The sequence below is a fragment of the Marmota flaviventris genome, chromosome 17 (assembly GCF_047511675.1).
Source record: "Marmota flaviventris isolate mMarFla1 chromosome 17, mMarFla1.hap1, whole genome shotgun sequence".
In the NCBI taxonomy this organism is placed as follows: domain Eukaryota; kingdom Metazoa; phylum Chordata; class Mammalia; order Rodentia; family Sciuridae; genus Marmota; species Marmota flaviventris.
The window spans coordinates 44,824,541-44,845,723 of record NC_092514.1 but is presented as its reverse complement, the minus strand read 5'-3'; the positions used below and the strand labels follow the sequence as shown (position 1 = coordinate 44,845,723).

Here is a 21,183-nt window from a genome sequence, read left to right as displayed (position 1 = left end):
CTCTGCTCACTGGGCTCACTGGTCAGCTGTTGCTTTTCTCTAGGCCTTAGATTTTCTCCTCCAGACCACAGCAACACTGTCTGTATATCTCTTGCTCATCCAAGATTGAGTAAGCACCAAGCCAGGGAAGGCCAGGCCCTCTAGAACAACTCATGATCTAGTTGTGGAGATAAGGCATGTATGTGCACAAATTATAATGTTGATAATATTCTAGAGCACAAATGAATGGAATAGACCAGTCCAATGTTTTTCACTTCAGAATGCCTTTCCCTCCACTATCTGTCAGATATTGATCTGACACAAATATTCAATATACAAAACAGATCAATGTGAGGCAGCTCATTTGAGGTGGGGGTAGTGGGGGAAGGGCCCTTGCCTTACCCCTACACCAAGGCACCTCCATGAAACGTACACAGAGCAGGACATGATGTTGACAGCACATCAAGGACCCTAACTGCTGGAAGTGTGCCGTAGGGAGGAATTTCTGTTTCTACTGTGCCAGGAAGAAAAGTTTCAATAGGAGAGGTGGGATTCCTCCAGACTTGAAAGCAAGGGTAGAAAGAAGGAGAAAGGATATAATCTTTATTGAGATCCATTCTGTCCAGACTGCTTAGATTTGAATCCTAACTCTGCTACCAACTGTTAGCTGTGAGACTTTCAGCAAGATCTTTAACCTGTCCGTGCCTTGGTTTTCCTTTCTGTAAAATGGAATAATAAAGGGACCCACTCCATAGGGTTATTGTGAGGACTACAAAATTGGTCCATGGAAAGCACTTAAAATAGGGCCCAGCACATAGTAAGTGTTCCTTAAGTATTAGGTTGTGATTATATCAGCTATTATCACATGCTTTGCATACACAATTTCATTTATGCCTTACTCTATAAGAAAGCCATCAACTCCACTTTTATTTTAAGGCACAGTCTTTTTTCTTTTAGTTGTAGATGAACATAATACCTTTATTTTATTTATTTATCTTTATATGGTGTCGAGGATAGAACCCAGTGCCTCATGTATGCTAGGCAAGCGTTCTGCCACCGAGCTACAACCCCGGTCCCATCAGCCCCACTTTCAAGTTGAGGAAACCAAGACTCAGAGAGACTGAATAACTTGCCCAGGGTCACCAACAGATAAGGAGTAGAGGCAGGACTCCCATCTAGGACTTCTGCCTCTAGAGTTCCTGCCCTTAACCACCAAGCAGTGGTCTCCATGGTGACAGAGGCAGGGCTTGCATCCACCTGCTTCTCTCCAGATCTGCACTAGTCCAGGCGTGAGATGATAAGAGCCTGGCTTATCACTAGGATGAGTGTGGAAATAAAGAAACAGAAACCAATTTGGGTGACTAGCTAGAGGTGGTGACAAGATTGGAAAAGTCCCAAAGAATCATGGTGAGGATTTCAGAGAAGAGCAAGAGAGAGAAAAAATAGAAGGGGTGGTGGGGACAGCTTTGTGAACTATACAAGCTTGGAATTAGTGATGAGGGTGTGTAGCTCATAGTGGAGCATGTGAGGCCCTGGGTTCAATCCCCAACACCAAAAAAATAAAAAGTGGGGGATAATGATGTCTATGATGATTATAGAATGATAACTGCACTCATTTATTGAATGGTTACTATGTGCATAAGGCTAAGAGCTTCCATTTGTACTGTCTCATTAAATCCTCATGACTACTATGACATACGTCCTATTATTATTCTACTTCTATAGATGAGGAAACAGAAGCTCAGAGAGATGAGCTAAAATACCCAAGTCATACTATGAACAGTGGGGGAACCAGGCTTCAAACCCTCACAAGTCCCAGCTTTGTCAATGATGGCGGCAACATTGATACTAATAGGAAAAACCACAACAGAGCTTATATGGGTCAATGGTTTTCAAGTTTTACCTTCCCAAAGATGTCAACTTATTCTTATACCCCCCATGGCTATATTAAAAAATACATGCTAAACTAACTACATTTATTATATGCAATTCATATTCCCATGAGATAATCTGTATTAACACATTTAACTGATAGAATTCCAACCAAAAGCAAAAACAAATGTTTCAATCAAGCCCGAGGGACTTCTGAAACCTTGGAAGTAGTTCAAAGACTCACATTACTACTCTCACAGACCTCTGTTGAGCCGGGAGCCCAGGTAGGAGCTACTTGGTCAGGTCAAAGGATGAAACCTATAGGAAGGCTTGGAACTGACCAATCAGAAGCTATGGGCTGGGGCTAGAGTAATTCCCACGGAGTGACAGGGAGAAACCAGGCAATGAGTATGTGCAGGGGAGGAAGCAGGGACTGTGGTCACGAGGTAGCAGCCCAGGTGCAGCCCAGGTAGTCCTTCTAAACCCTAACGGTTTATGGTTTTGTGTTTGTTTTAACTCAGGTACTATTTGGCACTTGACATACATCATTTTTATCCCTGTAATCATGGGGATAGAAATCAAAGTCTCATTTTATGGTGAAGGAAACAACACTTCAAAGGGCGCTGATCACAGCGTCTGTGTACATGTCCCAGCTCTCTACAGTAGTGTGGTCCTCCAGAGGCAAAGAGAAGCCTCCCCCATAGATGCACCCTGAGTTTACCAAGTGTCTATGTGCTGTGAAGGCATGCACTCCAGTAAAAGAACAGTGGGGACTCTGGGTGGCAGAATTTTAGACATTTCTAAGAACTTAGTTATAATTTTCTGTAAAATTTCCAGATAAACTATTTGTCTTTTATAATAGGTAAAGAAGAAGGAGAAAGAGAAGGAGAAGGAAGAGAAGAAGAAAGAAACAAGAAACCCATCATAGTTTCTCTGAACACTTCTTCCCCCTCCCCCCAACACATGCTCTACTCACACTCACACTCTACTTCATGTAGTCCAGGCTGCTTACCAAATGAATAAATGAATGTCAAACAGGGAAAATGAAATACCCAGAAACAGGGCAGCTTTAGCCTAACAAAATTTTGCTTTCATTAAAGATCTCTAGAGCTTTGCAGGGATGCCACAGTCTCCAGCTCCTCTATATGTGACCCAGCCCCTGCTTCCTACCTTCCCTGGAACCCCTCCTGCATTAGCATGGCCAGACTAGGAGAATATCATCAACTACCTGTGGGGGCCTCAGGGACTGAACCCAGGGCCTGGTGCAAGCTAGACAAGCACTCTACCACTGAGCTACACCCCCAACTCAGCTCTATTCAGAATCTGCCCATATCCCTGCCCTCTGTGGGATGAGTTAAGAACCCCAGGCTATTTCCTTTTGAATCTCAGGAGGATCAGGAAATCCCCAGGGGATCTGGGCCTGAGTACAAGGAACCAGCACAAAGATTGTGGGTATTACTCTCCTCTCTTACCAACCCTGGAGGCAGGATCCTCTCCCTTAAGTACACCCATCTGTGCCACATACAATCTAAATATACTGTATGCATACATTCAAATTTTCCAGCTAGAATGGAAGGCAGCACAGTAGAAAGATTAAAAACCTAAGTTGAGAACCAGACAGGGCTGGGTTCAAATATCAGCTCCACCCCTCCTGAGTTGTGTTGCTCTGGCAAGTCACTTAATGTTTCTGATTCTCACTTACCTCCTATGCCAAATGGAGAGTAATACCTGCCTTTCCAGATTGTTGTAAAAAGTAAATGAGATGATACATACAAAGAATCTGATGTATGTCAATCTGGGTACAGTGGAAAGCACATAGAAAACAGCAACTCTCATTATTAGTTAAAGCAGGGATCACAAGCACAAATATTTCCAGGGCCAGTGAGGTAGCAGGATAGAGTAGAACATGGTGAACAGAGGGAGCCCGCAGCTGTAAAGAGGAGGCAGCTCCTCCCTAGCTCCTGCCAACTGTGGCCTGTGAGAATGTGGGGCAAGTGCTGTTGGAGCTTCTGAGTTTTCTTCCAGAAAAGCTGAAAATCTGGAGTTTTATGTAAACATATCCAATCTTTAAATGTAGCAATTGACTTATGTTTTGAAAAGTCATTGTGTGGGCTAAGCACAACCGTTGTGCAAGCCAAAGCTAGCTTGCAGGCCAGCAGTTCACAACTTCGGAAAAACAGGCAAACATTTTAAGGGTAGGGGCGATGGCTTCTGTTTTGCTGTTCTTGGAAAAGTGCTCAGTAAGTATTTCTGAAGGATGGAAGAGCCCTTCATCTAAAACCTCTTTGCTCTGATGCTAGGCAGGAGAAGGGACTTAGGAATTCCTAAGTAATAGAGGAGGAGGAGGCTGGGTAGCTAGCATGCAAGTCAAAAAGTTCTGCTGGTGCTGGTTGGTGGAGAAAAGGCAGAGGCATGGATTTTCACCTCTCTCTGACCAGTCACAGGCGAGGAAAACCTGAGGGAATCAAGCACATCTCTTAAGTGACAAGGGAACAAGACTGCCAGGGGCCTCTCACAGCCTGGAGCTGCGTGCATTCAGGGCATTTGGAGGGTCAAATGTGAATCTACCTTGCTGGCCAGTGACAGGCAGGGGCGAGGGGCCCGTCGGGGACTCTCCAGCTTGACGATACTGATGAATCCAGGCTCCAAATTGTCATCATCACTGGCATTGCACAGGTACAGGGGGTGGGACTGCAGAGAGAAAGAGAGAGAGAGAGAGACAAAGACCTGGGTTAGGAAGGCTCTAGGAGGCAGGAGTGAGAACCAAGCCCTCTAACTGTTCTAGGCAGGTTCCAAGTAGGCCTTTTGGTGGTACCAAAGAGTGGGCCTTATTACTGGATAGTTTGGTAGTATGCTAATAACCATTAGTTGTCATTTCAGGAGGTCTGGGGCCAAGGATACAGGTGGGAGGACAGGTTGGAGAAAGGCTCTCCTAGAGGAGCGTAAATAAAGAGGCAGCTGCAAAGCAGCTCCAACAACCCTCCAGACCTGCTTTTCTAAACTGGCCAGATGCAGAGAGCTCCTTTTCTGGCCCCAGCTTCTCAATTCCTGATCCTTCTATTTGCTCCAATAACTAGGTGTTGCTGGTGCCTCCTGCCTCCCTGAGATGTCCCCAACAGCTGTTGTCCTGTAGATTCTCATCTCTCCCATGGCATGGGTCTACTAAATTGATGCTACTTTGCTTTTCCCACTCTCCTCCTTTGCCTGTTCCCTATGCCCATAACAGGATCAAGCAAGGTGTTGGTAGGGAGAAGTGACTACCTTGGGAGGAGGCTTGGTTAAGGCTTAAACTTTGATTAGCATAATTCCTAGGACATCCTCCTGTCCCCAAAAAGATGCAGTGGAGAAGGAGCCAGCTGGGCCCATCTACTCTAAAGGTCCAGTCCAAGTCCCCGTGCCTCTAAGCCCAGTTGATGCTGAACAATGACTAAAAGAGAAGTGGGCCAACATGAACTACCAGAAATTTGAGGATCCCCTCATCAACAGGATGAGACTGCCCTACTAAAACTCTTCTCTTTCAAGATGATTCTCAAACCCACTGGAATACAACTTTTCCTGAATAAAATGACAGAGTGCTATGAGAACAAAGGATGGTTTATTTTATTCTGGATAATCCTATCTACCAGAGATTCCCATATGGTGGAAACTCAGTGTATCCTGGAAAGAAAGGAATTCCTCCCAGGGAGCTGCCCACATTTTCCTCTCCACTCATGCTAAAGTCTGAAAGACTTCCAGAAGGAACCACCAGGGAAACCATAGAGAATTTTGAATTTATGAAGACAATAATGTTGAAGATAGATTTAGAAACACAGTCACTTTCTGAAAGCACTTTCAGCTATTTCCTCTCATTGTATCCCTAGAGTCCCTTGAACAGAGTAGGTTCTTTATAAATAAGTACTACCTTGCTTTGAATAGTATCCTTGTGAATAAAAATCTCTAGGTCGGGTGTGTCAAAATAGGAAGGAATTCCAATCTTATTCTGAGAATTTAAGGACTACTAGGCTGGTGGTGATTGAAGTTTAGTGAGGGAGAAAGGTTACCCACCCCCTGTCCCCAGAAAAAGGCTGGAATGAGGCTTGGGCTATAATCACTTGAGTGAAGCTGTAGCTCCTGGTTCAACAAGCTCAGTTATTCTGTCTCCCTGTCCATTCATCTGTCCATACATTCATTCATTTTTTAATTCTACCAATACTGAAGGATCCCAGAGTGCCAGGCACTGTAAAATGCACTGAGGAGTCAATGACAAATAAGAGAAACTTGTTGTCTTGAAGCAGCTCAGGAAACAAGCAGAGAAACACATCATTCTGTGAGGTTACAATGATAGTTTGTTTAAGGGCCTGTGGGAGAATAAAAAAAGAGGGGACTAATAATCCTACATGGAGGATAAAGATAACTTGAAGCTTCCTTGGAGGCTAAACAGGTACGTGTTGACCTAGTGGACGAGCAAAAAGGATGGTGATGGAGAGGTTTGTTCTTGGCAGAGGAAGCCACTTGTGCCAAGGCACCAGGTTGAGATGGGCTGCAGGAAGACAGGTCTGTCACAAAAGAGAAGGCAGGAGACAAGGCTGCAAAGGCCAGCAAGAGTAAGTCACGGGGCAGGAACCATTTGAGAAGGCTTGCCCTGGTGACTGCAGAGATCTCATCTGGTGTGGTAAGGAATCACAAGTCAGCTGCTCCAGTAGATCAAAAGATGTAAGGGCTGGGATGTGGCTCAGTGGTAGAGCGCTTGCCTAGCATGTGCTAGGTCCTGGGTTCGATCGCTGACCCTATAAGGGGAGGAAGGAAGGAAGAAAGAACAGACTTCTAACAGAAGTCCATTGCCTTTTTCTTTTTTGCAGTACTGGGGATTGAATCCAGGGGTGCTCTACCAGTGAGCTACATCCAAGCCCTTTTTATCTTAGATCCTCAGCCTCCCAAATAGCTGAAATACTACGGGTGTTTCACCACTGCATCCAGCAGGCCCACGGCTTTGCTTGCTCTTTTACCTCCCCCAACGGTCCAGCATTCTCATGATGACCCCAAGAAGCCTCTCATTGACAAGAGGGCTAACAGGGAGAGGGGGAAAGTCATTTTGGAGAAGGATTTGCAAATATTTACCTACCACTCTGCCCCGCAGGCCTTAACCAGGAACCAGCATCTACAAAGCAGAACAGGACAGAAGTGGGAAACCTGGTGTCAGAGTCACCAGATTTGCCTGGTTCTAAACCAACAACAATGGAAGAAGGAATGGGAGATTAACCATTAGTAAATGTCTCTTTCACACCAAGGCTTCAGACATTATTTAACTATGAGGTAGATGTTATCATCCCCACATAAAGAAGAGGAGCTTGAGGCTCAGAGATGTCAAGGTCACACAAGATTAGAAGTTAGCTGTCTGACTCCATCCTCTGGAATCACAGAACTCCAAATGAACAGGATCATTGTCCATGCTAATAAAAACAAGGAGGATGATACAGTGGTTTCTATTTATTGAGTAACTACTGTGGGCCAGTGATTGCTCTAAGCATTTCTGTGAATTAAGTCTTTCTTTTTTAAAATTTTATTTTTTAGTTGTAGCTGGACACAATACCTTGATTTTATTTACTTATTTTTATGTGGTGCTGAGGATCAAACCCAGGGCCTTGCACATTCTAGGTGAGTGCTCTACCACTGAGCCACAACCCCGGCCCTAGGTATTAACTATTTTCATACTCATGACAAAACTATGAGATGGAAACTATTATTGTCCTCATTTTAAAGATGAGGAAACTGAGGCACTAAAAGGTTAAGCAGCATGCCCAGGAACACACAGCTAGCAAATGATAAAAATCAGAAGAAATGGAAAGTAGTAGTAGAATAAGATAAGCTAAGCAAAAAAACTAAAGATCAGTTTACTTTTTTTTTTTTGGTACCTGGGATTGAACCCAGGAGTACTTAACTACTGAGCCACATCCCCAGATCTTTTTTTAAATATTTTATTTAGTGACAGCATCTTGCTGAGTTATTTAGGGCCTTGCTAAATTGCTGAGGATGGCTTTGAACTTTCAATCCTCTGCCTCAGCCTCCCAAGTCTCTGGGATTACAGGTGTGTGCTACTACACCCAGCCATCTTTCTTTTTCTATAGTATTGGAGATTAAAACCAGGGCCTTGTGCTTACCAGGCAAGCACTCTACTACAGAGCAATATCCTAGTCCTTTTAAAAACCTTTATTTTGAGACAGGGTCTCACTAAGTTGTTCAGTTGGGCTTTAAATTTGGGATACTCCTAACTCAGCTTCCAGAGTCACTGGGCTGGGCAGGCAGAGGCCACTGTGTCTGGCCCTTCTCACTTTTAAAGTGCTCTCTGAGTGACCCAGTCAATCCCGGGGCCTTGGTTCTTCATACAGAAGACTAGGTCGCAGCCTGTCTTCTCTCGAATTCTAGACACATATATCCAACTGACCCCTAGGCCCTTCTACCTGAAGAATCTTTGTGAGATTCTCAAACTCAGCCTGTTCAAAATGGAACAAGTCATTCTATCCCTCCAAACTGCTCATCAGGATTCCCTATTTTAGAGATCAGAACTCATTCATCTGTTATCCAAGCCAGATATTATCCTCCTAGCCTGTTCTATTTCCTTGCTCCCACCTCCAACTACCAATATCCAATCATTAAATTCTAACAATTCTACCTCCTACATATTCCTCTAATTTGTTCACTTTCTTCCATTCTCACTAAGGTTACTCTAATATATGCCACGATCATTGATATCCTGATGGACTGAAATAACCTCCCAAACAGGTTCACATTACCCGATTCACGCAGCCAATGCAGTCTAAAATGTTAACTTGAGCATGTTACCATCTACTTAAAGCTCTCACAGCTCTGAATAGCTCCTGGAATGAAGTCTGCACTCTTAAACACAGCTTAAAAGGCCCTGCCTGGACTGGGCCCTGCCCCCCAGTCTTGCCCCATGGCTTGCTTTCCACCCCTGCCTTTTCCCCACTGGCAACTCATGCTCCAGAGAAAATAACTGAACTTCCAGAAACACTTCTGGCACTTGCTGCTCTGTCCTGCCTGTGTCTCCCTAACCAGAGACTTTCCCACTGTGTTGGAATCATCTGCTGTTTTCCGTCTCCCCCCTAGGCTGTGATGAAATCTATCCTGCCCGTGGCACCTAGTTGCCCTTCAGGGCCCACTACATCATTAAAATTGATAAATATTGAAGGCCTATAACCAGATAACTGGTGGTTAACTGAAAAGACAACCCAAGATCTGATAATGGTGGCTCTGGGAGAGGAATTAGGAGGAAGTAAAGGGGGACTTTGGTGTTTTGCTTTGAATATCATAGGATAATATATTGAGATACTGAGTTTTATCTTATGCTATTGGGGAAGAATGAAAGAGAATGAAAGCAATGTGTAATGAAAGCTCTGCTCTGTGTCTTTTTCCTCTTTCCAGTCCAAGAAGGTAGTCTCACCTTCTATTTGCTTGCCTTGGGGCATTTGCCAAAAGCCTTAAAAACTTCCCTGTTTTTTTTTTTTTTTTTTTTGTGAAAAATTGAACCTGTTGAGGAAATGTAAGCATCCTGAAGGCAGAAAGAAGCGTGAGTACGGGAGTATGAGTGTGTGTGGTCAGAGCCTCTAGAACCAGGAGGGATTGGGGGAAGGATCTGGGGATGAGCTAAGCAAGCAGTCAGAGTCGCACTGGGGCCCAGATAGGGAGTGCCTCTGTAGAATGACCGAATGTCAGATGCTGGGAGGTTGGACCCTGGCACAGATGATGTGCTTACGTGGCTTTCAAGGGAACATTTATGTTTGGACAATGGACACATTTGTGGTGACCCGGCATGAACAAATATCAGAGGGGTTCCTTGGACATTCTAGATTTCATAAAACCCTGGGATTTTTGTGCTCCTCTGTTGAGGGAAGCTCCCTTGAAACAAATTTCTACCCAATTAGTGGGACAGAGCCTTGGAGTTAGATTTAATCTGATAAAAAGACAATATAGTGGGGCTGGGGTTGTGGCTCAGTGGTAGAGCCCTTGCCTAGCTCTTGCCTAGCTCGCAGGAGGCCCTGGGTTCGATCCTCAGCTCCACATAAAAACAAATAAATAGAATAAAGGTATTGTGTCAATTACAACTAAAAAAAGATACTTATTAAAAAAAAAGACAATATAGTGACATTTTCCTGTACAGCCATATTAGTGGCATGAGAGCCAATATTCATATATTTTTATATGATTTCATTTGCATGATTTCATGAAAGTATTTCAAATATTCTCAGATTGAAAACAAAAACCAGCCATTTCAAGCAAGACTGTTCATTACCTAGCAAGGCAGCGCCAGTCTTCCGTGGGTGTGTGTGACACCCAGGCTGTCTTTGCCCCCTCTTCCAGGGAGGTCTCAGCCAGGAAGAGGGCTCCTGAGGAGAAAACAGACCCAGATGTCTGCTTCCTTGGGATGCAAGGTGTCCTATAACAAAGATGCAAACACAGTTTCCAGATTGAGCCACCAGCACTCTTAGTGATACCAGGAGACGGCCAAGAGAAATGAGCTTGTGGAATTTGGTGAGAGTGTTGCTGGGGAGGTTTCATGGAAACTGGGGAAATTTAAGGATTGGTAGTCTTCATCTTCTTGAAAGTCCAGGAATTGGGACACCCCTGTTCCAGAGGCTGCCATGAGGGACAAATTGAGAGAAATTTGCTCTCATGGTCATTCTGACTCAGAACTTACTTTTACACACATTTTATACTCCTATGTAAAGACATGTGAATTTTCCTTTGGTGGCATGTGTTCTATTTCTTATTCTTCATTTTTATTTTTTTGGCAAAAGGGATTGAAGCCAGGGGCACTTAACCACTGAGCCACATCCCCAGCCTTTTTATTTTGAGCCATAGTCTCACCAAGTTGCTGAGGCTGGCCTTGAATCCTCCTGCCTCAGCCTCCAGAGACGCTGGGATTACCAGTATGTGCCACCTTGCCCTGCCGCTCTCTTTTTTAAGATAGGGTCTTGCTCTGTTGCCCATGCTGGCCCTGAACTCCTGGGCTCAAGCAACCCTCCTGCCTGCCTCAGCCCCCTGAGCAGGTGGAACTTTAGGTTCACATCTCTGCACCCAGCTGGTGTTTCATATTTTTAATCGGTTCTATGTCCTCATTCTTTTAATTGATTTGTTCTGATTTAATTCCTCTCCCTCTCAAGACAGTCCTAAGGTTCAAATTCTGACTCCATCATTTACCTGTGTGACCTTGGGCGAGTTACCTAACTTTTCTGAGCCTCCTACTCTTCATTTACAGAACAGGAACAAAAATACTTCTTGATTGTCGTGAAGACTAAAGATAATGGATATTGAGTGCCTAGCACAGAGCCCAGCACTCAGCAAGTGCTCATTAAATGAGAGCTGGTTTTATTATTACATCTGTAATAATAACTCTTCTTGTTCCTGGAAGAGACAAAGCCCTTTCTGACTCCTTTCTCCCTTGGCGGTCAAGAGTGCCTCTAAATGCCAGCCTTCTGCAAGGCGCAGTCTGGGACAGCTCATTATCCACAGTCACTTCCCTTCTCTTCTCAGGCCTCCAAACCCCACTGAACGAGCTCTTCCAGTTCTCAGCCCGCCTCCTTCCCATGAAGGAAGCCATGTGATCGCATTACCTCCTCACAAAGGGCATTCCAGGGCTCAACTGAGCCCCAACTTAATGCTGCCCTGCCTTTATCCACAGCATCTCCTCCTCTTAGGGCGTGTGCTTCCCAGCCTCTCTCCTCCCCCACCTCTGCTGCAATAACCTCTCAATTCTCTGAGACCTTCACCCAGGCCTTGGACAGGTAACTCTCCTGCCTGCTACAATTTTGCCTTCGTAATCAGGAACATTGGCCAGGCATCAAAGGCGCCCTTCTCCTCATTTCCTCTTTCCAGATTTTATAATCATCCTCTCCTGTGCAACCTCCATTATCTGAACTTAGAACTACCTGACTTATCTCCTGTAGCAGGACACACCAGCACCATAAAGCAGAGCTCCTGCTGCTAGGGGACCTGAAGTCTCTTTTTCCTGTTCCCAGCACCAGAACAGCCTCCAATGAGTTCCAGTTTGGTCTCCTTGCGGTTTTATATTTTATATTTATTTATTTATCTATTGGGTACTGGAGATTGAACCTAGGGGTGCTCTACCACAGAATTGCACCCCTAACCCTTTTAAATTTTATTTTGAAACAGGGTCTCACTAAGTTGCTAAGGCTGGCCTCAGTCCTCCTGCCTCAGCCTCCAAAGTGGCTGGGATTAAAGGCATGTGCCACTGTGCCCAGCTACCTTGGTCACTATTTAAAGAGGACAATACTCTTGTCCACAGGTTAGAGCCTAGGGGCATGGATTTGGAAAGCTCTAGATCTATTTGCCATCTTTACCTCAACTTGTCTCTATCATTCTGGGATGGCTGAGTTTTCTAACAAATAAAGTTGGGAGGCTGGGGAATTGTCAAGAAGAGTTTCTCTTTGTCTATTTTGTTAAAAATTCTTTTATAAGCAAGTGTATTCCTGCTTCACTGTATAATCTTTTAAATTACAAAAGTATGTTGGTGGGGAGAGGGAAGCATAACCTTAGGCCATCGAATGAGAGTACACCTGCAGAAGATGGCTGGCAGAGGACTCCAGTGTGTCTTACTGGATTCAGGGAACTTTCCTGGGGTGACAGGGATGCGGTGAACAAGAAAGCTGTCAAGAGTAGAACTGAGGAGCTGGGGTTGTAGCTCAGTGGTAGAATGCTTGCCTCGCAGGTGTGAGGAACTGGGTTCGAGTCTCAGCACCATATAAAAGTAATGAATAAATAAAACAAAGATATTGTGTCCATCTACAACTAAAAACTTTTTTAAAAAAAGTAGAACTAAAATGATAGCCAGAATCTAATAGGGAGTGAGGTGGCAAAGTCTGGGCCAGGAGGGGGTGTTGGTGTTGTTGGTGGGGACTTGAAAGTCCCATGCGGGTTTCTGCATATCATAGAACTTTAGTATTTGGTGAATGAATAAATCAAACTCAATTTGAATCTACCCTACAATTTATTAAAGAGATGTGAAATGCTAACAGATGAGCCTGGTTCAGGATGGTCCTATTCAGTCCCTATTAGGGACCTTCAAAACTTCTGGGTGGTGGCATGTGTCTGAGCTACTTGGGAGGCTGAGGCGGAAGGAGGAGGATCACTTGAGCCTGGGTGTTAGACCAGCCTGGACAACACATTGAAACTCCATTTCAAAACATCAAAACAAAAGCAGAAGATGAGGAAAGTGAGACTCATTATAGACTGCTCGTGGTTATATGACCAGTTACAGGGGGTTGAGGTCTCCTAGGTTCAGTCTCTGTGCACCATCATGCTGTCTCAGGAACCATGCTGGGGAGGCAGTCGGTGTGGAATGGCAAACATTAGCCAACACCACAGCACATGGACCTGTGGTAGAGGCTCAGAACCCCATGAACAAGCCAGAAGCAGATTCCCTCTGCTGCTCTTGCTTCTGCACCTGTGTTCCTTCTGCCTACCAGCCTCAGCTTCCTTCCTTGAGGATTTATCTCATCTCTTTTTCCCAGCCACAACAAAGGCAGCCAGACCCAGACGCCATGCTGAGATGCTTTCTCGGTGAACAGTCCCTGTTTGTATAGGATGAGACAGGTGTGTCCTGAAATTACAGGTCACAGAAGCTCAGACCCAAATAATGGTCATTCAGCTAGACTCTCCTTTCCCTCACTCCCTTAACCCACATTAAGGGCCTCATTCTTTAATTTTAAAGTTCATCTATCCTCATCTCAGATTGTGTCCAAGCTCTGTGATGTAACTGGACTTCTTTATATGGAAATGGCCACCACAGTGGGGTTTTCCTGACTTCACACTTTGCCTGGCAGATTTGTATGGGTGATTCACAGGGTCACAGGCAAGCAGAGGAAAGCAAGGAGAAAGAAGCAGAACTAACTATCTGAGCTGTTTTATTTTATTTGTTTTTGGTACTGAGGATCAAACCCAGGGGTGCTTTACCACTGAGCTACATCCCCAGACCTTCTTATTTTTATTTTGAGACAGAGTCTCACTAAGTTTCTGAGGCTGGCCTTGAACTTGCAATCCTTCTGCCTCAGCCTCCTGAATTGCTGGGATTACATGGGTACGCTATCACACTAGGCTAAAAAAGAGTTAACTTTTTTTTTTTTTTCCAGTGCTGGGGATTAAACTCACAGCCTCCACATATGCCACTGAGCCACATCCTTAGCCCTTGAGTTGTTTTAGAAATAAACTGATATCAGAGAAGAAAGTTTGGCAGCAACCAGACAGAAAGGAGGAAAACCTCAGCCTCCACCCAAGTGCTCCACATCATGACATTTAGACAATACTGGATGGCCGTGTGACAGTGTTCCCATAAGATCATATTGGTGCTGAAAAATTCCCATCACCTAGTGATGTCACAACACCATGACATCACAGTGTAGCACATCACTCACATATCTGGGGTGATGCTGGTGTAAACAAACCCACAGTACTTCCAGTCATATCAAAATATGGCATGTACACCTATGTGTAGGACATGGTACTTCGTGATGATAATCAATGACTGTGTTACTGTATTTACTATGCTATACTTTTTATAATTATTTTAATACCCTCTACTTATTTTTTTAAAGTTTCCTATAAAACACAATATAGTGTAATATAGGCAACAGCTTCAGATATCTTGTTTACTGTGTATCTTGATGGCATCAAGAGGCCACACTGTGACCTATACCGTGTCAGTTTGTGTAATTGGGCAGTGATGTTCACATGACAAAACTGCCTAAGGCACATTTCCAAGAATGCATCCCCTCTGTCAGGTTTTGTCTGACTCAGTCCAGAATGATCTCTAGCTATAGGTGCACTAAGAAGCTACTCCTAAAGTTATGAACTGAGAAAAAGAAGCCCATCAAATATCATTGGTTACATCAGAGCTCTTTGGAAGGAAGGCTATGAGACAGAATACCAAAGTTCTAAGGACCATAAAATTTAAGACCTTAGGATATGCACTAGTCATGTGGTTTGGACTCCTTCCCTCCCAGGTGAGGAACTCAGGACTCAATCACCCAAGAATCCCACTAAGAAGTTCTGAAAGGTCACCTCAGTCTGACCACTGTCCTAGGGAAGACCTTCGTCCTATAGGATGCAGCACCAAGGCTAGCTGTCACCCAGAGTCCTCCACAGAAAGGCCAAGATGGTTATTGCTAAGGGTGACACCTAATCAACACATTTCCAGGAGATGGCTTTAAGCATGCTTTGGCCAAGGCCCTTCTGAGGCATGGCCTTAACTGTTACCACAATGAGGCAGTCTGCTTAACTCTCACTCTTAACCCAATATACTATTTGTAGACAGCCTAGAAACAGTCTGCCTTATGCTTTTGCTCTTCTTATTCCAGGCAGACTCATGCCCAAGTTGGCAGGAATTTAGAAACCTGTTGGAAATAGGTAGCATTTGTTTTTAATTAATCATTTAGGCTAAGATTTTGATGCTTCAAAGTTCCCAATCTAAAACCAGTCCTAATGAAAAACATCAATGAAATTAAATTTGAGGAAAACAGGATATTTATTTAAGTATGACAGAGGCCCATCTGGACTACCACCAGAGCTACTTAGCACTGCTAAGTTTGGTGATTTCAATGCAAGAGAGTGAAATGGTTTAATTAACCTGGTTACTTCATACACATTCCTTGTCTTTCAGCTTAGTCTCTTGCTGTGACACTAGAGAGTTTCAAGTTGTCCTACAAACTCTGCCCCATACTGCCGTCTTGCATAACTGACTTGCCCTGGTGCTTATAACTCCTTTGAGGGCAGATATCGTATCCAAATGGGCCAGCTTGATTCAATCTTCAGCATGCAGGTTTTAATGGGCATATTATGAGTGAGGATGGGGTGAGCTAGGAGATTTACTTGGCTGGTCCTGTCCCCCGCTCCTAGATAGTTACACACAATATTGCATTTACACTACAAAGTGGAAAAAATGTGGAGGATGGTCCTGTGCCTCAATAAAGAAAAAACAGAGGGGACAAAGGGTGGTAGCACTTAGAAATTACATCAGGAGGAAATGGACAAAATTATTCAAGTCACCAGCCAACTCAGATGCCCAGAGTCTCCCCTCAGAAGCCATTGGGGGGTTGACATCAGGCCAAAAAGGCTTCTGTTCAGAAGAGGCAACAGCCAGGAAGGCTTGTGTTGGAGACAGCCCAAGGGCTCCAGCATGACTGCTGACAGCCCTTTGACCACAGCTCTGAATCCTTGTCCATGGGGTGGCCCTGGGGAAGAGGCCTGCTTTGGGGGGACTGTTTAATGATTTGCCAGCAAAGAACAAGGCAAACAGACTGCTGGCAGCTGCCTGGATGCAACAGGAGAGTAGAGTTTTATTCCCACCCACAGAGTAGCCTTCCAGGCAGGGGATAAAAGAAAAAGTGAGAGATGGCATTGGAAAGCCTGGGAGGGGTGGCCATTTGGGGCTCAGCTTTTCACTGGGCTGTGGAGGGTGCCTGGATATCTTGGCATTGGTACCAGTTGGTATTTCCATCCTTTGAATATTTTAGTAATTCTTACTAGTAGCATCTTCGGAGCACATAGAAACTAAAAAGTAGTCTCTTGTGGTAGAATTTTAGGCATGAAAAACTATGAAACCAGAAAGACACTTAGTTCTTAGGAGAATAGTTCTGTTCTTGCTCAGTTCCCTTTTCTTTTGCCTTTGCCTATTTCCTTGACTCTATAGAAGGCGGGCAAGGAAGGTACCTCTCTTATGCCCTGATAGCCAGACTCTAAAATCTTCAATCCTGTAGCTCTCTACCTCTTTTTGGCCTCAGCTCCTCAGACAGGGTCCTTCTCTAATCCTCTGACCTGCCCTCAATTCCCATAATTAAACCCTTTCTCCCATATAGACCCCCCAAGCCATCTATCCAAAATTCTTGAATGACACTTTATTGTTAATCAGTGTTTTACTATGACCCACCCTCTTGTCCATTTACTCAGCTGAATGCCTGGGTTTTAGTAGATGTTTAATAAAACATTAGTCCTTTCCTCTTTCTTGCTAAGCAGATCCTGAGCTCCTTGAAGCTGGGGACTAAGTCTTCATCATCACTCACATAATGCCAGGTACACAGCAGATGTTAAGAAAAGAAAAATGCATGTTGAATTATATGTTTTAACAACAAATGTGAGATAAGGTAAATTTGGTGATTGCCTTGTCATTTGACCAGGATAGGATTATTTCCAGATCACTACTTTCTCTTCAGAAACCTTCAGCAGACTCCTGGTAAGCTTCATATTTAAAGTCAGCTTGACACAATTTTTACCTCATCATAAAGGAAAATTCTATTCCTTTTTACCACCATGCACAAATTTCTTTCATCACTCTGAACAAAGCTCACTTCTTGCAGGAAAACCGTCCTGCTCAATAACCCAGGCCCAATTATACCTCTGTTGTCTTCCCTCAGTATCAATGTGCTGAATCAAGCATAATCCTAAAGGGGGCAGAAAGCAATAGCCTCACCACCACCATCACCACCAAAAAAGGGATGGTTCCTGCTCTCAGGAGACTAGAATCAGACTGTAAACCTCTAGTTGTGTGTACACACGCACATGCACAAGGGTCTTTAGGCCTCTTGTCAAAAAATACATAAGCATGGAAATTCCCAGAGCAGAGCACATAGACTGTGGAATGAATGGGTAGACCAACTTACTCTTGCTATATTGCTTTGGAAGTTCTCTTTTGTCGTTTTGGGTCTTTCTGTGTATCTCCCAGATTTGATGGGAAGCACTATCTTGGGAGAAGCCATTCAGAGACTATTCAAACCAATTTTTAAAAATTCCTCTAGCATTGACTAAAAGAAATTCTTGCTCCCCACTGGCTTTAGGCCATAGTGCTGGCTGAGTGTCTCCAAGTGAACTTCAATCCCTACCAAGATTTTATGAGGACTTGGCCCAGTGATCTGCATGGAAAAGTTCTGGGAACACTCAGAGTCAATATACTCTTAATAATATTCCATATTTTTTTCTGAGTGGGTCTTTTTTCTTACCTTTGGTGGAATGAGAGATGAATTAGATTTCTTTTCTCCATCTATTTTGCCCTTAAGAGTTGATGAGTCTAAGGCCCCAGGGTTCTATCACCCTTCTTCCATTCAGCTTCCCAGTGGCTCCATTAGCTCTACAGCCTACCTTGTCTACTGTGCCGGCTACCTCACACCAAAGGCGGGTAGATATTCAAATATTCCAAACATCCCTTGATATGCACATTGTGGACTATGAGCCCTTTGTTATTTCCTAATTGCTCAAACCTCTTTATTTTTCTTGCTAAGTATAGAGAGTAAGAGATACAAAAAGATAATCAAAGTGCTGATAAATGGTAGAGGAATCTTCTCGGTTATCAAGTTGGCTCTGCTGAACAGAAGTTCCTGTTTGCATCTGTCAGGAGATTCAGGGAGGTGGCATCACCAGGCTGAGTGGGAAAGGAAAGTACTTAGAGAGTTAGGGAGGGGAGCCAAATTCCTGGGTTGAGAGTTCACAGGGCAATGAGGATCAATAGTAGCACTTTTGATTTGTACACTGTTATCAAGGTACAAAGCAACACTACCCTTTGTCCTTTTTATTTTTACTCTGCTAATGGAACCCTTTGCCCTAAATTAAGATTATTATTCAGCTTTGATGTTGCATTTTATATTAGCAAAGTGCTTTATAATCCTTCATTAGCTATTTTATTCTCCCTTTATTAGCACCACCCATTTCACAAATTAGCTAACTGAGGTTTGACCAGACAACACAATGCACACTGGTCCTGTGACCTGAAATTCTAGGCATGAATTTTCTGTACTAAGTCTAATGATGAGAGAGTTGACACACAGAGTAAAAGAACAGAAGCACCGAAACTATAAGAGCTTTCTTGGGAGCTAAACCTGCAATGATTTAATAAAAGACTGCGAAATTTTACTTTATTTGCTAGCAATAAAATTGAGAACTCTCACTAGCTTAAATTAAAAATATGACTGCCAAACACATTTTTGTTAATAGGAAAACTCAACTTGAATTCCTAATTTCCTCTATAAACAGGATTGAAACAGAGAAAAAGGAACGTGTTTGAACTTCATGGTGTCAGTTGTTTCCCAAGAAAGGGACTGATGCTGAAGCAAGACAAATATCCCTAAATTACTGTGACCCATAATTTACCACTCTCTTGCTTCTCGTCAATTACTATTGGTGACACAATGCTCTACTAGTTCTTTCACCTATCTGACTTGTCCTTATTTGTTGCCTCTTCTTTCTTCTCTTCCTCTCCCTTTCATCTAAATATATATGTGCTTTCTAATAATCTGTTATCTCTTTTCTGGGTTTCTTATACCTCCAATGATGATTATCAAATTGGTTTCTAAAGTCAAATTCTCTTATACTTTAAAAAGCCTGCTGGGTATGGTGGTGTAGGCCTGTAATCCCAGCAGCTCGGGAGTCAGAGGCAGGAGGATCAGGAGTTCAAAGCCAGCCTCAGCAAAAGTGAGGTGCTGGGCAACTCAGTGGGACCCTGTCTCTAAATAAAATACCAAACAGGGCTGGGGATGTGGCTCAGTGGTCAAGTGCCCCTGAGTTCAATCTCTGGTACCCAGCTACCACCACCCCACCACCCCCCACACACACAAAAAGCCCATTAGATATTATTTCTGTTGTTTTACTGGTACCCCAAACTCCAATATACCAAACCTAAATATCACTTTCTCCCTGATTGCCATCCTAAACCAATAGCCCCTGTCGACTTACCTATTGTGCTTAATGGATCTACCATTTTTTCTAGAGACTCAGGCTGAGCACCTCAGTTAGGATTCCTCTTCCTTGTATCTAATCACTAGTCTATCAAAACCTACCTTTGCTGTGTGTCTTGAGTCTGAACCATTTCAACAGTCTCTCGTCTCTCACCATTCTAAAGCTCCTTATATATCACTGCAAGAACACCCTTCCTAACAAAGCACTATCACATTGTCCTGTTTGAATATCAACTATTTTCTGAATTAAATTCAAATTCCTTAACCTTTCATATCAAGGCTTCAATGCCCTGCACTGACTCTACCATCAATAGACTTGGTTTCACACTTCAACTGTGTCATTTCCAAAGCTAGCTAAGTCTAATTTTAAAATGGGGCCACCACTATCTACCCAAAATCAGTGTACAGATAAAATTAAATGACATAAAGTATCAGCGGTTCCTGCACATAGTAGGTACTCAAAAAGTATTGGTTCCTTTGCCTCCCCTCTATCTCACAGCTTTATCCCTACTTCCCTCCAAAAGGTATTATACTGCCTGTTCAAACCAAATTGTATTCCTCACTATTCTCTCACCTTCTCTTGGAGCGCCTATTCCTCCTGTTCTATAAGATCCTACTTAGCCTTCAAAAACAACCTTATATGCTACCTCTTTCATGAACAATCTCTTCTTCATTCAAAATACCCCAGATCTCTTCTTGCTTGTATCCTTTTATTGAACAGCACGTCTCACTTTCTTGGTGTCTTTATATCTCACGCAGCTGAACGCTCCAATATAACAGACAATCAATGTGTGCTGAATTAATACTAAAAGCTTGAGCTTTTGGTTTCCCAAGAGTCCATTTGATTGATTCATATTTCAAACTGAGCACACTTTAGAAATAATCTCTGGAGGGAGATCAAAGTTTCAAACTACTCACAGAGAGGCTAAGTTGGTATAGGATTAAATTCAGTCCTAGTTCAGCCACCAGGAATTGTATAGACTCTGTTCCTACTTGAGATCATAAGGTGGCAATTTGTATGAGCCATAGAAACCCATTTTAATACATTTAAATGAGAACTTCCTTGATTTAGGAACCAGAAAGACAAATTGTATGCTATCTATAGAAATCAATCTCTATTAGTCTGACAATGAAAATGGCTTCACTAGTGTAGAAAGAAGATCCAGAGAGCCATTTGATTCCATAGGTTCTCAAGGTGGCTCAGCTAAGATTTAAGTATACCTTACTCTGGCTTTCATCCAATACATTTCCTCTTGGCCCAGCTAGCAAATGGGTAATTAAATGACATCAGCCACTATGGGGTGGCTGGAACATAAGGTGGCCTCATGGTGCCATATAATATGGCACCAAGTTTCTGAATCACCAACCACAGGTGCATCGACTCTTCCCCTCACCACACCCCCCCTTCATAAAAACCTTATCTGATATTTCTATTGACACAGTGACTACGCTTAGGGCACTTTCCTTTGCTTCTTCTTAGTGTTTGTTCGGGTGGGTACTTCTGTGCAGATGCCTATAAATGAGTTCTTTAGGCACAGGAGTAACACCCTGTCATCAGACCATGCTTTTGTCTTCAGGTAGGCTGACCTCAGAAGGCAGCAGC

General features: G+C 43.5%; 1 protein-coding gene across 1 annotated transcript in view; it reads right to left on the bottom strand.

The window, feature by feature from the left end:
- Rnf43 (ring finger protein 43) overlaps positions 1 to 21,183 on the bottom strand; it is a 61,355-nt gene that overhangs the window by 10,875 nt on the left and 29,297 nt on the right. Inside the window, exon 2 of the mRNA XM_027950305.2 lies at positions 4,420 to 4,542. Coding sequence (XP_027806106.2) covers positions 4,420 to 4,542 — 123 coding nt within the window. The remainder of the gene's footprint in view (positions 1 to 4,419; positions 4,543 to 21,183) is intronic.